The sequence below is a fragment of the Rutilus rutilus genome, assembly GCF_951802725.1.
Source record: "Rutilus rutilus genome assembly, chromosome: 11".
Classification (NCBI taxonomy): domain Eukaryota; kingdom Metazoa; phylum Chordata; class Actinopteri; order Cypriniformes; family Leuciscidae; genus Rutilus; species Rutilus rutilus.
In genome coordinates this window covers 7908207-7925842 of record NC_140216.1, presented here as the reverse complement: position 1 = coordinate 7925842, position 17636 = coordinate 7908207, and the positions used below count along the sequence as shown (strand labels likewise).

The 17636-nt window shown below is 37.2% G+C and overlaps 1 protein-coding gene across 6 annotated transcripts; it reads right to left on the bottom strand.

Moving 5' to 3' along the window:
• Positions 1-848: 848 nt before the first annotated feature.
• anln (anillin, actin binding protein) lies at positions 849-15949 on the bottom strand. Of its 6 annotated transcripts, none has more exons than XM_084423267.1 (26): positions 15726-15906; positions 14409-14559; positions 13900-14301; positions 13087-13376; positions 12500-12893; positions 11503-11705; positions 11312-11416; positions 10746-10854; positions 9193-9297; positions 7737-7948; positions 7481-7635; positions 7238-7382; positions 6741-6876; positions 6465-6650; positions 6245-6371; positions 6111-6159; positions 5958-6008; positions 5793-5855; positions 5498-5530; positions 4515-4536; positions 4308-4420; positions 4011-4064; positions 3644-3730; positions 2635-2742; positions 2384-2556; positions 849-2300 (listed from the first exon to the last, which is right to left on the bottom strand). In XM_084423267.1, the coding sequence occupies exons 1-26, from the start codon at positions 15741-15743 to the stop codon at positions 2186-2188; spliced, it is 3606 nt and encodes a 1201-aa protein (XP_084279393.1). In that variant the 5' UTR covers positions 15744-15906; the 3' UTR covers positions 849-2185. The 6 variants fall into 6 exon arrangements, with proteins under 6 accessions (XP_084279393.1, XP_084279394.1, XP_084279396.1 ...); XM_084423268.1 differs by having other exon boundaries at positions 14430-14559; positions 15726-15872; XM_084423270.1 differs by lacking the exon at positions 5793-5855 and having other exon boundaries at positions 15726-15949.
• Between the last annotated feature and the right edge of the window lie 1687 nt (positions 15950-17636).

Here is a 17636-nt window from a genome sequence, read left to right as displayed (position 1 = left end):
GCCTTCTAGGACCAGACCGCCAATCTGATTGGTCAATGGACACGCCGATTATCAAAAGCGCGAGCTCATTGGAAAAAAATCGAATACATCAACATCATCTAACATCCGGGATTTGTCCTGAAGTGACATTTTAAAAGTAGTGATAACATAAGGCTAAAGATATCCGTATCTAAAACGACACGTTATTACTCACATCAGACTGTACAAAGGTTATCATTCCGCTTTTATTCTTCCAGCTTCATTACTAACATTATATTAACCAGACCATAAAAGTACATTGATAACGCTAAAATAAACTAGTAGAACTATTCTTTTACCAGGTCTTTGTTCAATTGTATTATTAATATACTATTTACAATAGTTTGATGGATTTTTTAGTATCATTTGTGTACTGTTATATTATTTATAAATATTTATTTCAGTTTTAGTAAGTATTTTAAATTTCAGTTAGTTAGTTGACCAGGTATTTCTAATTTTCGTTTCAGCTGATGTTCACCTAATATTTATTTTAAACATATTAAGTTTGTTTTGAGTCACAATAACGCTGTGTTCAATAGATCATTGTAATGGCAAGGCTAATGAAAAGTAATGGCAAACATTCAGCAGGTTACTCATACAGTATTTAAAATTATATTTACTAATTCTAAACATTTCTAATCTAACAAAATACATTGAGATGACAGCGAAAAGCCAACATAAGATGGAAAAATCAGCATCAAGATTGACTTGCAAGGTATAAAACATGCATGTCTATTACAATTAAATATCTTTATACTTCAACAATAGTGACAAAAAAACTAAAACACACACACACACAAAAAAAAACTGTAAGAAACAGATGGCATGAATGTTGTCAAAAGCTTGTTTTATTTAAACTGCAGCTCTGTGTGATACATGGAATACACATTTGGAGTGTTTAAGATACATAACACACAAAACAGCCAATTTAAGTCATTACACTAAAGTGCCTTGGGGTTACTACAGTGATAATGGCTGCATTTTGGTATTTTATATGTGGTGCCAATAATAAAAAAAAACCTTTTGTAAATGTCACTTATTCAACAAACACGTATGGATACAAGTTAATAAATCTAGAGCCAGGTATAACAATTTAAAAAGTTATAAAATATTCATATAAAAGTAAAGCAAACACAAAAATATACATATGGTGTAGAGTTCAGAAAATAGGGGATGTGCATGATACATATATTTTAGCTCACACATATTGCAAAGTAATCTAGCAATGGAAAAAAACATGTCTTGGGGCATTTTCCTTTTCAATAAAAAAGGAAAATATCTGACAGATACAGTCTGTATTTGTATTCTTATGAAGGCTCATATCCCTCATCATAGTGTTATTGCAGAAACTTAGACAAAGAGCTGTTATGACGCAAAGATCTAGTTGTGTTTTGAACTGTCTGCTGTGTTTGAACCACATTGCCCATAAATGTCCAAAAAAGAGGAAAAAAAAAAAAAAACCATTCCCTTTGGTTATCCAAGTGTGCTCTCCACTCTGTACTTTAAAGTAAACAAAAATATATAAATATAAATGTTTATAACTCCATAATCCAACCAAACCCTTTAGTTATTAAAAGTCTGATTCCCATGACGGACGAGCAAGAAATTCAAGTCATCCCTATGACAGCATATATATACCTTGCTTACAAAATATCATGGGTTTCTGAAGTTCAACTTAGAATAGGAATCAAATGTGTCACCACAAAATAATGACATTAAGTGTATGGTTCACTAAAAAATTTAGGAAATTGCATCCTGCCGTGCTGGTCTTGAAGAATACAGCAGGTATCTCAGCAGACAGCAGTCATGCAAAACACATTTAAATACACATAAAATCAACAATTTAACAAAGCAAACAAACTTTCATTAGTATTTAAGAAAGCCATGCTAATTTACACAAATATCTAGAACATACCTGAAAACCCTTGTAAGGCAAAGTATTTTGTTCTTTAATATCGAAAAGTCTTTTCATTTATGGCTTTATTGATTTTTTTTTACGCATATACATTTGACTTTTGTCAAATTTATAATGAAGAACTTGTAAAATGTATCTGTAAACGCACTGTAACTGTAATGCCATATTGCACTTCCAAATCAGACATGTACGCAGTCAATGTGAAAGTCAGACGAGGATATGTCTGGGCCTTGGTGTCAGATGAGAGCAGGCTCACATGGGTTTGTAGCATGAATCTGGCTGCCACATGCGCAGGTCCACCAAGATCTGGTTGAGCTTCTGCATCCACAGATTCCTCTCATCCTTAGTGTCAGCGCTCAGCCAGTTCCTGCATATTACAAAGTCATGTTTTGATTTAGGACTTGATCTTCATCAAAGCAGATGAATTCACATTTGTTAATTGGGTCTTACTTTGTAACACACAGTGTGTCCTTGCACTGGCTGACCAGGGTCTCTCTGTCATCTTCCCTCTGTGGTCTCACAGTGATGAGCTCAAAGGTATTGGGCCGGGCACAGAACTCTCTGTTTGCCGGCTCCACTTTACGACTGGTACAGTTGGTAAGGTTAATACGACCAATTGGATTCTGCAAGAGGAAGAACGTGTTCATTTTAATGCTATGTAAAAGAGCATAAAAAAAACAACAACCACATAGTAGGCCTACCTTCCGTTTTTCATCATCAGGGTAGGTCCAATAAGAGATGCAGTATCCTGAAAGGACACACCACCTCCTGTGCCAGGCTCCAAATCCACTGACATCCTCAAACATAGTCTGCAAATAAAAGACAACCTCACTAACAAATCACACAAAACCATCCCAGTATAAACAAGAACTGTTTTGCTATCCAAGATTAGGTAATCCATCTCACTTAAGCGCCAATTTTTCCAAAGCAAAATGGGATTGGATCACCCTGATCCAGATACACACCTTTTCAGATGACCATATCTGGATTACTAGTGCTCCAAATGGGGTTATATTTCACAATGTAGGCTGCTAGCCTACTATAGTAGAAGACTCAATGTGGGGTCAACTTTAAGTGTTTTATTTGAGAAAGAAAGAAAACTAAAACAAACAAACACCCCCTTCCATTTTCAATTTCCTTTAAACAATCAGACCCCTACAGAGTCACTGAAGGGACATGGTGATGGGGGGAATAAAATGAGATATATTTTAATGCTTTTGTGTTCTCTCGTAAACGTTTTTTTTTTTCACCAAGAAACTGCATTAATTCGCAAAGAACTCAAAAGTTTTCAAAAGAAAGTCTCCTAGGGGAACGCAAAACATTTACAAGAGAACGCAAAAGCATTCAAATGAATTTCTTCCATCTCCTAATTAAAATATATTAATAAATACAAAAAAATAAAAATTTATAAAATGTACATACATATTTTTGACCAGTTTTAAAGTTATTACACTTTCTGCAAGGATCAGGAAAATCCTTGAAAATCTTGATGGATTTGATTTTTTTATCTAATCTGATCTCAAAATATTTATTTTTTTATTTAATTATTTTAACACATTTTCAAGATTTGATCCAATCCAATAGCCAATTACTTTTGGACAACTGGGTCCTGGTTATCTACTGATCTAGTTTATCCAGCAATGACTGGATATTTAATGGAAGGAGAACTGTGTTTTTATCATTCTTTGGACTTTCAGAATAAAGACTCACCAGGAAGCCCCTTTCCTCTATCCGTGAGCCAACCTCACAATGCATTTTCAGGTAAACATGCCCCTCCAAAGGACAAAGGAAAGGTACCTGTAGCGAGATAGGACATTAAGAACTGGAGCACAAACATATCCAACAGAAGCATCATTTAAAGCAAGAGAGAGAAAGATACATTAGAGGCTATACATTTGCCTGAAGGAATAAAGAAAACAGAACTAGCACACACACAAATACAAAGACATGGATGTGCACACAGGAAAACAAGCAGCTTAAAGTGACAATGAGTATTACCAAAAAGACACCAAGCCTTGTTAGCTAAATTCTCAGACACATAACAACCCGTGTTACTAAACACAGCAAATATAGCAACCTTGTTGTGAAACATGTCACTGAGCAGCTCTCTTTCACTCCTTTCATATTTGATCTAAAAGAGAGAAATGACTGCATGTGAAAGAGTCTGGCAAATGCAAAAGGCAGCGCTATGCAAGAATAACAAGAGTAGTGTTAACTGTATTAGGCTGGTGTGTGGACACTAGCGCTGTGCTTGAACCTCTCCCTCTCTGACGCCAGCAAGCATTACATCTAGTGTTTCGCCAGGTGGTGGTGGTGTTAGTATTTCATTTGTGCAAGAGTTGATATCAAAAAGGACGCAAAGGGAGGAAAGTACCTTCTCCAACGGAAATTTGTTTTTCCCAATGGAGGCCAGAGTTAGCTTGTGTGATCCAACGAGTACAAAGCTACTGGTGCGCACTGCATTTGGACCACCAGGGCTAGCCATAACTGAAAATAAATACACAAAATAAACAATTTAATAATAACAACCGTTAAAAAGTTAGTTGAATTGAACTACATTTAAATGGAAATTAATACTCACCAGGTGTTTGGAGGTTGCTCTTCTATAATAAATAAATGGAGAAGGCAAACAGTTTCAGAAAAAAAAGAAAGAAAAATAATCATTTAAAACCAAATGTTATGCCACTGCGATATTACATGCTGAACAAAGAACAAATCGTGCACGTGGTGAAATGATTGTTTACAGATAGATGAGGAATTGCAGGCTTATACAAACAGTTATAGATAGTTTCATTGTTTATATTGTTTTTATTTGGCCAAGGGAGAACATTTTTATAAAGAAAACTTATAAAGATTTGGTGCAGTCTAGGTTTCAGAGATTAAATCCCTTAATTAGCCTTAAATCAAGATGAAAGACTGGATTTTTTTTGCCCAGAGAAAGAATGAATTTGGCCTTGAAAACAGATTTTTGATAGTTTTGCAACAGTCTACCGGTTTTTGCTGATTATTGACCAATGCATTTAAAACATGGTTTTCTTTTTCTTTTGAGCATCATGTTTGAGTTTCTTTGTATAAATCACAATGTATATGGAATAATGATTTGGATACTATGAAGTTAGGTGTTGCGAATTAGCCATGGCTATAAACACTGTGATATAGGCATGGGATTGTTCTTTATGTAATAATCTATGTTTTTTGTATCTGTCCCAATTCAAATAAACAAATAAATACTCATGGCATTTACTTTACACTTACAGTACCATTTAAAAGTTCAGGGTTGGTTTGATTTTGTAATGTTTTTGAAATTGAAGTTTTGTGCTGACAAAGACTGCATTTATTTGATTAAAGAAAGTAAAAAAAGTAATATTGTGAAAACAATTATTATAATTTAAAATAACTTTTCTGTTTGAATTCAATTTTAAAATGCAACTTATTCTGTGATGACAAAGCTGAATTTTCATTCAGCCATTACCTGGAGTTTTTTTTTACCAGTTTTACTAGTCATACTACCCCAAACTTTTGACAGGTAGTATGTCTTGAAATTTAAGTGAATTGGCTACTTACAGAGATGGCGAGGAACCTTTTTGGTGTGATAGCCTGGGGAGAGAAGTTTATTTCAATGTAAAATACAGTGAACAATATTTATAAAAGCTCATTATACACAAACATGTCTATAAAGTACAATTAAAAAAAAAAAAAAAAAAGAGGCCTTTTAACGAACACATTAACGAATTAATAAAAATACCCTTCACCGTGCACTGTTTAGACTGACTAGACTAGACTAGATATTAAAACCGTTTGTTTAAAATCTAAATCAACTGCCTGCACACCAGCAAGTGATGATTTTGAAACCGCATACCAACAAGCATGCTTCCATGTCATGGAAATGGCTCAGGAGAATCTGGACACGCTGACCACTGTTCTTTAGAGTAGCGTTCATTAAAACTTAGTAAGTTGTTAAAGTTTTACAAACTAAACTTCCATGTATACTGAGCCACTGTAATATAGTACAACTAAGATCTACCTTTGACTTGGGCTTTTTCCTTTTGTCAGAGTTCAGCTCCCGTTTCTGAACCTAAGAGAAAAACAAACATTTACTAAATCTTTCTGATAAAGGAAGATGATTTGTATTCAAACATGCATTTCACTTGAAAGTACATGAAAAAGCTGTACTTACAAAACAGTAGACCTCAATATCAATCTCAAAGTCATTAGAGACATCAGACCTGCACATTGCGGAAAGTAACATGAAAAACACTACACTGAGATGACAGGGATGTCAAGAGTGGTTTGATAGGAAATGACACTTACAAAGCGAATTTGGTGGTGAAGGTCAAAGCATCGCCACTTAGACCAGAGCGTGTGCTTGCAAGAGGAGTTGCCACCGTGTTCTCGGCTCCAGCACGGATCATCACAAAGAAGTAATGGCTTCCACAATCTTGCATCAAAAAGATGACATGAGTGAGTGTCTGATTTGGCATGAAGACGCAAAACAAAAAGTAGCTATACATAAATACAGAAACTTTCCTACCAGGCTTGTTGGCGGAAGAGCAGATAAAGTCGGCCTTTAGAGGGAGTCGCAGCTCCAGCAGTGAGATGGACCCTTTAGAAGCAGGTATACCCATATCCTGGGCACTGCTTGTGCTTTTCTTCTGGGCCATTGGACCCTCTGCTTTCAGTCTGTCCATCTCAGCCTTGAGGGCGGCCCTCCTTTCAGCTGAGGCCAAGCAAAAGAAGTGATTACTACAAGTCTAAAAAATAATTCTGATATTCACCCGTGGAGTGCAATAAGGAAAGTATCACTTACAGGCAATAAGCAGCAATCTTTCAGCCTCAGCCTCCACCTGAGATCCTTTCCCATGTTCTTCATCTGTGCAGCAGTTGAGAGCCTGACTAGCCTGATGGATCACAGTCTGCTGCAGGTTCATCTCATTGGTCAACATCTGAGAACACAACATGGCATCATAAATTCCCCTCAGATCTAAGGTCAAACTACCAGGTTCCAGCACATACACATTGCATACTTTCTTCCATATATACAAATCCTTTTTCCTTATCTGCAATTCTCTATTCTCTGCCATTGCTTGTTTTCTAATAAAGCAACCATTGTATATACTACAAATATTGCTGGCTCTGACACAAATCGCTTATGTTCCTCTACTTGATTTTGATAAAATCATCTGCTAAAGGCAGTATTGTAAATATATGGTATGCGCAACATAACACATGGTAAAAAAAAAATTAAAAAAAATGCACGTTTTAGTTTTTAATTGATGAAAAAAAAAAAACCTTTACTGAACGGACCTTCATTTTCTGCTTGATGTTGATGTGACTGGGACTCCCATTCATCTCCTTCCTCTGAGAAACATCCTCTTTCCTCACGATCACCTGTTTAACATGAGGCCTCTCAGACTCGGTCTTGACCCTTGTGGATCTGTAGGCATCAATGCTGAAATCAAACAACCACTCATTAAACAACTGGTTATACAACTAATACTGAACAAATCAGTTTGAACGTTGCTTGAAGAGAGACGAGCAGATGCGTACCTGTAAGGAAGGTTCTGGTTTTGCTGCTCATCTATGACATCGACGCTGTCAGATGATCCAGCTCGTAGCATGCGTGTCCTTTGGAACTTACTGGGTCTGGATACATTCTCAGGGGTGGAACTCTTTTCAATGAATGAGCTGGCAGGAGTCGATGTCTGGACCAAAATAAAAGTTAAATTGAGGAATGTAACTCTAGTTATCAGATTATTTGGTGTGATCACTGTTTAACTTAAAACGTAACATCCTCAGGGCTCACCATAGGCTTTCTTTCTGGACTCCTGACCACAGCTGCTACAGTCTCTGCAAGCGGAGCAAGGAGTGACATGGAGGAGATATTCAGAGCATCTTCATCCTCTTCATCACTTTGGTCCTCACTTTCCTCCAGTATTCCATCAAACAGCCCATTTATCACCTCAGAGTTAACAGAGCCATCCACGTTCATCTCAATCTCATGCATTTCCTCTTCTTCTGCAATGACGACAACAAGAACATCCATGATCAAAAACATGTCATGGGAATTATACAATATACAATTTTCACAATATATTTATTCACCATAATTTCAGGGGAAATTCTTTTGTGAATATCAAAATGAAAGTATGAGAGATATAATATAAATTAGAATTCATTCACAATAGATATAAAAACATAATACTTCATGAAAATATGATATCATGATTATTTTTAACTTCATATTAAGTGCATTTAACTTCTAGCATTAAACATCTACTTGGCAATAGCTGTTTGGTTGAAATCTGACTGATACATACATAGAGATATGTAGATTGAATATCTTCAAAGTGCTGAACAAGAACATACATGCGTTTTAGTACCAACATGAATATAGAAAAAATAATAATATTATAATAAAGTAAAAAAGCAAATAATTATTTAATTAGCCTGGTCTTTTGTCACTAAAGAGTGATGAAAACAAAAGTTTAAACAGTTAAAGGGATAATTCACTTTGAAATAAAATGTTGGTATGTTTTAGCTTACCTCAAGGGCATCCAAGATGTAGGTGTCTGTTTCCACAGTAGTTTCAATTTTGATATTTTTAGGTCAAACCGTTCTTGTCTGTGAGTCATATAATGCAGGTCTATGGTCACCACCTCAAAGAGCATGCACAGAGAAGTCCAAATTAAACAATTCCCCATCGTAAGTACACATTGATGGCCTAAGACACGCAACGAGCGGTTTGTGTGAGAAAACGAACAGTATTTATATAGGTTTTACCTCTTGTACACAACCACGTCCAAGTGATCTGAGGGCGCGCGCGCTTCCTGGTGTGTGACGTGTGCGCGCGTTCTGGCTTAGTTTGCGCAAGCGCCGGAAAGCGCTTGGTTGTGTACAAGAGGTATAAACGATATATAAATACTGTTCTTTTTCTCACACAAACCGCTCGTTTCGTGTCTTAGGCCATCAATGTGTACTTACGATGGGGAATTGTTTAATTTGGACTTCTCTGTGCATGCTCTTTGAGGTGGTGACCATAGACCTGCATTATATGACTGACAGACAAGAACGGTTTGACCTAAAAATATCAAAATTGAAACTACTGTGGAAACAAAGACACCTACATCTTGGATGCCCTTGAGGCAAGCTAAAACATACCAAAGTTTTATTTCAAAGTGAACTATCCCTTTAAAGCAAATAATGTCTCAATACGAAGAAAACACAGCATAACCTACACTGCATCTGTCTTATAGACATACCTTTCACTTCCTCTTGCTCTCTCACTTCCTCTTGCTCTTTCACTGTAGGCATCTCTACTAGGAGTTCAACTTTCTTCTTAGGGCTTGGAAGAGCACACTCTATGTCTAAAAGAGGACAGAATGTTTAACTACTCACATTTCAATAAACATGAGGGCCACTAAAGTGTTAACAACAACCAGATGAAAACACAGCATAGGCGGAGTGTGGCTAATTACAGGGTTCCTGCAGGTTTCAGTTAGTCAAATTTAAGACTTTTTTAAGACATTTTAAGACCATAAAGATTGAAATTTAAGACCTACACGACGCATTGCCAAAAAATATACAAATCAAAGAATTCATTTTATTTCAATGAATTCAGTAATTGAAAAAGCATTAACTTAATTTACAGATAAAGCAATCACATTAGTAACCTTCCAGACCCAACAACGCGTCAGAGAAAAGAACAGAATCAGATATAATTTTTTTATAGAAAATTGTACTTTGCATATTATAGGCCTACTGTAAAAACACATAATTATTAGTTGATTTTAGTTGATCATAACTAGAGATGAAATGGCATGAACATTTCATTTAATTATTATAGTGCCAAAAATTATCACTGTTATCACAGAATCCTGTTCAAAAAGTACTAATACTACACAATGAAATCAATTCACCAAGTTTTATGTCGAAAAACAGCAAATAACAAATAAAATTAGCATCAATACGCACTAACATAAACATTAAAATAATACGATTAAAAATGATAGCCAGATTTTATGTGTCTTGCAACATGTTATATACTAACATGTACAAGTTCAAATAAAGTTGACAAAAAAAAGGTTTTTATAAAAAGATAAACCTCACATATTTCAGACTTTAATTTGTTTGACTCATTCTTTTTATAAAAAATGATTTAGTGACATTTACAATACACTTTAGCTTATCTTTTATTATTAATGGTAAAATTCGGTCAGATTTTCCCGTGGCGTCTGTCGTTGCTATGCAACTCCACAATGACAAAAAAGTTTTAGTGGCTAATGGATTTCCACCGCCGAAAAACGCTTGCTGTAGCTCTGTTACAAGATTTATTTACGGAGAAGAGAAAAACACCCGTAGTGTTTGGGTGCACCCGCATCCTTCATGTCTTTTTTCCTGTTGCTGCGCCTGGAAAAAAGCGAGTGCGTCGCTTCAGTTATAAGCGCGCTTACCGCGCGCCTACATTTGAATGAACTTGAGCGCGAAAAAGACGCGATATGAGAACTGCCTCTTGGCGAGCGACTTCGATACTTTTTTGCTACTTTGTAATAACTTTCTGCGGCCAGCGTTTCTGGAAATGAACGAGGGTAAAAAAAAATGAAGACCTGACTAAATGAAATTTAAGACCGCGGATGAAAATCTGGCTGTTTTTAAGACGTTTTAAGGCCTTAAATTTAAAGTTCAGAATTTAAGACATTTTAAGACTTTTTAAGGACCCGCGGGAACCCTGTAATTAACAATTGTCAACAGAACAGTGGCCTGATGCTTTAAGAACAGAGCATTAAATTGTATAAATGTTTATATGATAAAATACCTTTTCCACTAGATTTAGAAGGGCTGTTGAATACTTCAGGCTCTGGTGAAGAAGGTTCATCATCACGCAGTGGCACAGAAGTCTGACTCTGTACAGGCAGTTCAATTGTCTGAGGATAAAAAAAAATGGTAACATTAAGTTCTTCTATCCATTGCTTAAAATTAAAGTACTGGGTTTATAAAGTACAGAAACTCAGTGGTTTCTGGAAAAATAATGAATAGTTCAAATCAAAGTGATAGTTACAATTTCTGCTAAAAGCCTGTTGTATTCAATATTGCTCTTTTAATATTAGCATTTATTTATTTGGTTTTATGCCATGTCAGCTAAATTAATATCTTCATAGCAAGAACAGGGTAAAAATACTGAGTAAAAATAAACAGATAAATAAATTAATAAACATTAAATAGAGAAGGAAATTGTGATTAGTAAAAACATATTTTACCATTACATATAGCTAAAACAGATTTTTTTTTTTTACAATATGTATTATACAACAATATGGACTAATCTCAGATTGTGTGATGCTGTCCTATCTTCAAGCAGCAGCAGCAAACATGATAGCAAACCTCATTTTTAGGGTTATTCTTGACCTCATTGAGATCCTCTTTACTCCTCAACATGTTGCCTTTTTGAAATCGATTACGAATTTGTGCCAGTTCTGCCTCTCGTTCCTATTAATACAAATAAATAAATAGATATAGTGCTAATGTTTCATATGCAATTCAACAAACATGCACTTAAAATTGTTAATACATACCATTTTCTGCTTCTGAGCGAGGACAGCCGTGGTGGAGGTGGCCTGGGCGCCCCCCCCCAGCCTCTCCTGGAGCAGCCTGGACTTAGAGGTGGCAGAGGGAGTAGCCATCGGTGTGTGGCCTTGACTTCCTAAAGTGGAGGGAGAGTTCTGGTTACGCTCCTGGCACTTTTCTCCAAAACGCTCCAAAAATGACTTGACGCCACCTAAAGGTCAACATAAGCAAACATAAGTCCACAGTCATGCACTTCAGTTTAAAGGGATACTCCACTTTTTTTGGAAATAGGCTCATTTTACAACTCCCCCAGAGTTAAACAGTTGAGTTTTACCGTTTTCAAATCCATTCAGCCGATCTCCGGGTCTGGCGGTACCACTTTTAGCATAGATCATTGAATCGGACAAGACCATTAGCATCTCTCTCAAAAAAATTACCAAAGAGTTTAGTTATTTTTCCTATTTAAAACTTGACTCTTCTGTAGTTACATCGTGTACTAAGACCGACGGAAATAGGTCTAATAGGTTAGACAAACTTAGTCCCGGTCACGTTGGAAGTTACTGAGCTGGGGACTATTTTCAGGCGCTGCGTCATATCATTACGCCTGCTGCACTCATGGTATGGCAACAAAGTTTCTTGATTATTACGCAGGAATGATAGTATAGTTCCTAGCCATATCAGCCTACAAAATCGCAACTATTCATTTTCCATCGGTCTTAGTACATGATGTAACAACAGAAGAGTCAAGTTTTAAACAGGAAAAATATCGAAACTCTTTGGTCATTTTTTTGAGAGAGATGCTAATGGTCTTGTCCGATTCAATGATCTATGCTAAGCTATGCTAAAAGTGGTACCGCCAGACCCGGAGTTCGGCTGAATGGATTTGAAAACGGTAAAACTCAACTGTTTAACTCTGGGGGAGTTGTAAAATGAGCCTATTTCCAAAAAAAGTGGAGTATCCCTTTAAACACCAACAATAACGAGCAGAAGAGAAACCCCACTGACCAGGAGTTCCAGCTGGGCCTTTGTGCTGTAAGGGTGTTGTGTCCTTGGTAAACCTCTCACGACCCTGAGGTACCACAGCAGCATCAGCAGTAGAAGAGGGTTTAGGTGTCAAAATTGGTTTTGCAGGGCTTGAATTAAGTGTTGCTCCAGAATTCAACTTAGATGGGCCCTGGTTCTTCAGGGGGCTCTGAGAGATGTAGCCTCTATGGGGACTAGAGGGAGATGCGGTCGAAGATTTAAGTGGACTGGAGGGCTGGGTGGAGGAGTAAATCTTCAATGGGCTGGAAACAGGAGAGGGAACTGCTTGAGCAAGTCTGGGCTGGGGCAACTCGGTCTTCTGAGGACTAGGGGGAACCAATCTGGCCGACTTAACTGGAGAATAAACTGTTGTTGGCTAGAAGAACAAAAATCTCGCATTAGCATTATAACTTTTTACTCATGTAAAAACACCATAATATACTGAAATGCTAGGTCTTAAGAATCTTTCCCCCCCCCTCACCAACAAAAAACATTCAGCAATTGACAGCCCAAATAAAACCATATGTAATAAAAAGCATAGGGTAGGATCTGTTGTTGACTTGACCCACCTGCTGGTCAGACTTGTGTGGAGCTGGCCGGGCAGACTGAAGTCGCTCACTGTTACTCGTTACTTTACTGACTGGTGGGCGCACACAGGCCTGTGCTTGTGCATTGCCCTGGCGAATGGGCGGGTGTCCAAGGTCATCTTCCCAGGTGCTGATTGTGGCGGCAAGGTTTGCAAGCCTACCCTTTCTTCCAACAGAGAACTCAGAGCTTGTTGGAGCAGCAGGAGGGAGATCCACTTTCTGAGACTTCAGAGGAGACATGACTACGCTCTCTGGGACTGTTTCTGACGTCCCTGAAAGCACAATTTTGTTTTTAATAAATAGTTAGATGCTTATTTATCATCCTGAGAGTCATTATTATTCAATACAATCACATATTGTCTAGATTTTTGTCTTCTGAAGAACCTTATAAATGTGTACTTGCATTTTATCCTAATGTTAAAAATTAACGACATTACATTCCATCCCATGGATTTGCAGAAATCTGTGTGAACTTGTGGAATTAAATGTTTAAAGACTTGTTTTAATGATATAAATATGTATTTTCTGAAAGACGACAGTACATTAAAATAATAATATTAGCATTTGCCTTCTATTATTAGACAAAACTTGAACTATCGTCCATTGCTGATAACTAAGAACTGCAACCACTATTAATGGCACAATTGGCTGATGTGATCCCTACATAAAGGCCAAATCCAAAACAATCACCCTGAACCAATATACTGGGCTATCACTTTTACTTCAATATAGTGAATGGTGTATAAATCTGTAAGTAGGTCCTATGCATTCAGGTAGTCAGAGAGAGTTGCCTACCCGCCGAGTCCCAGTACTGCCTCTGTTCAGCCAGTCTCTGTAGACGAGATCTCATGTTGGTTGGTACATCTTTCTGAGTCTCTCTGGCTCCATCTAAAGCAGTGTGCTTCATTGCAGTATTTGTGCTTTTTGCTGGAGACTGTGGAGGGCACACCACCATCTTTTCAGTGTCTGGAGGAGGTCGAGAGGGCAGCACCTCTGGTTCTGGTGTACAACGAGCAGACCTATGCTCCGCGGGCACAGAACGAACAGTGCTCGGTGCCAGGGGTGGCTTCTTGTCTGTCATGGGCTCAGAGGCTGTCGATTTTAGGGCCAGCGGTTGCTTGTTTTCTTCTCCAGTAAGGAGAGTATTTTCATCTGAACAACGACGCTTTGAGGGGGACGGCTTGGAGGAGGGAAGTGCTGTTCAAAAAAAGAAGAAAAACATGTTTTAAGGATTTCAAACGCAAGTAATGAAACATCTGATGTGCATCTACAGCATGCAACAAAAAAGTTCAACAAAACTGAACCTTTTTCAATGGTCGGCTCACTTATGACACTGTTTGTATCTGCAAGAGGATCCCTTGTCCTTTTTGCCATTGGACGGTTGGCCGCCGTTGGTCTGTCAGCCATCTTCCTCTGCAAATTCTCTCTACGAGCTCGTGTGCGCTCTAACAGTTTCTGGGGGAGCAAAATGACATGTATTCACTATATTACTATTACCCATTTGACAGTGCTTATATTTAAACAAACAGACATAAACCTCTTAAGACACATAAAATGAAAGTGTGCAAAGCCATGAACAACTCATTTAATGACCAAAAAAGTCATGACGATACCCAAGAGTTAAAGACTAAAATAACACATTCAAGTATCTAAAGTTTCAAATCCTTTTTTTCATGCACAGCCCCATTTATCTGCACTTCTCATCTTCTAAGTGTGACCAAACCAGCAGCTCATTCTAGCAGAACATCTCACACACACATGATTAACAGCCCAGTTACTGAGCAAGACCAAACACATTCCTGGAGTGTGGCTGTTGGTTGGCCGTCTCCCAGGGAATGAATGGAAATTTCAGTTAGTGAGGATTTCATGTCCATGGAATTTTGTCATGTGACCCAGCAGATGAATCCTATTGGTCAAACCAGGCTTCCTGTATTCAACCAGCCGCAAGTTATGGCCACAGCCCTGACAGCTAATCTTTTTTTCCCTTATTCAAAAACACTGTATATTCGAATGCACGATATTTAAGTGCAGACAGATATTAAATGCAAATATCATAAAGACTGAAAGCACAGTCCTTGTTCAGAGCCTGCTTAGCGTTTTAATACGAAAATGTTTAATAAAAACAATAGGTATCACATTTACAGTCAGTTAACATCGGCTTAGAAGAAAATATACAAAAAAATTAGGCAAAACAACAAGACGTAAAGGATGTTACGTGATTTAAAGTCACACATTATAGAAGTAAAATGTGGAGGCAAGTCTGACAAAAAAAAAAGAAGCTTTTTTTTATTTTACCAACAGTTTGTTTAAATTATATTGCAAGCAAGTAACGTAAAGGTAAGTTAATGTTTATTATATGCTACATTATGACCAAGTAACTTAGACGAGCATTAACTTAGCTTTACACAAACGTTACAACGTAAACAAAACAGCAAACCAAGAAGTTATAGGCGAATACGTAATTTAATTAGTTAATAAAATAATAAGTAACGACAAAAAATAGACCTTTATCGCTAAATAAAGGTAAATGCAGGTCGACTAAGTTAGAGGCGAGCTATTTTAAATCAACACCCTCCCTAATCATCTTAACGATCAAATAAGCTGTCACAAAAGACACTCACCTCAGTGAATGGGTCCATGTTAATATATGCTACAACAAGCTTAAATTAAAGCACAATCCTTTACGTTTTTCTTCTTTATTTGTCTGGCGAGGGAGTAAAAGTCTCTCCGCTTTCTCTCACACGCCACGCGATCCTCAGCTGTTTGAAAATTTTGAATTTAGCGCTTGCTCACTTCGGTGCTGCCAGAGCCATCTCAACGGTCGCGAACACGTCACTGAACGCGAGCTGAACCAATGAGAGTCCAGTCTGTTAACGCAGCCACGCCCACCTAAAAATAACGCCTAGACTCGACAAAACGGCAAGCTCCCATTTAAAATCAACGAAGCTGCACTACAGTTGGATTAATTTAATACAGATTGTATGTAATAGCGCTGTTTAGTGGCATGTAGGTCTATTTTAATTTACCATAAATTGTTACCTTTATATTATATTTTAGCTGCAAGCAATTTTGGCCACAACTAACGTTGGTTGGAGTAATGTACACTATATCATGTTCATAACAATGAAGTAAAAAAGTTTATACATTTTATTTTTCATATAGATAAATCAAGACATCTCATATGTTGTGGCATAAAAAAAAACCATTAACCCATTATCCAAATTTATTAACGCAAGAAAGCCCACTATCGAATTTGCGAACCCATTTCATTTTGTGTTATAAAATTACATTTTAATGTATATATCGCACTTATGTATAGTTTTTTAAATTATGTGGTCCATCTAATGTTACTCTCTGAATAGTATTAATACAAATCAACTAGTACAAAATCAGTTGGAAGACGACAAAAAGGTTAAATGCAATTCTAACTGGTCTTATCCTCAACCTCAACTATGATGTTAGACCATGGATAGACTGTCCAGATCCCAGCACACGAGCCGATCCAGCAGATGGCACTGCTGATAAAGACAAACCAGCCCAGACTTGTACAATCTGGAAAATCTGACTTCCATCTTTGTACTAGTCATTTAAAGCGATAGTTCACCCAAAGTGAAAATTCAGTCATCATTTATTCACCCTTAAGTTGTTCCAAACCTGTATGAATTTCTTTCTTCTGCTGAACACAAAAGATGATATGTTAAACAGCTTCTGGTCCCCATTGACTTCCATATCATGGAGGTCAACGTGGTCCGTTAACTGTTTGGTCTTTTGTGTGCAGCAGAAATAAGAAATTCATACAGGTTTGGAACAACTTGAGGGTTGAGAGACAATTTTAATTTAATTACATTTTTGGGTGAACAATCCCTTTAAGAGGCATATGCTTAGTGCTATGGTTTCCTACATAAATAGATTATGCATTAGAAATGGACTTAATGATCAACAATTAGTCACACATCTGACTCTTTATATTACAGACTCCAGTGGATTATGTCAGCAGGTGTAGAGATGGAAGTAAATAGGTCATTTCCCAACTTCCTGTGGAGTTCTACCATGTGACCGACTTAAATATTTCAAGAGTTTAGTCATCTTCCATCTGCACTATCACTTATCACATTAGAAATGTCACATAGGGGAGCCGTTTCCTTTACGTACATGAGTCACTGATCAGCCAGGAACTTTCTGGACAGAAATCCTGGTGTGGAAAAGCCTCATGAGGTCAAATGAGTCACATTTGGTTTGACTATTGAAAGTCGCAACATTCTGGGTAATTTGCTGTTTGAAGAGAGAGACATCTTTTTGTGTGTCTTTTATAGAATAGAAATCACAAGATTGATTTTTTTTTTCTTCTTTCAGTTGCAGGTGACAGCACGTCATTTTCACCCAATTACTTTTCACATTATCTTCCGCCATAATTTCACATGTTATCTTGAAGGTGGCCGTAAAAATCAGTCATCATGTAGTGACTCATCCACCAAGAACAGTAAATAGCTAACATATTACAGGAAGGAACACACAATGAAAATAGGCCAGAA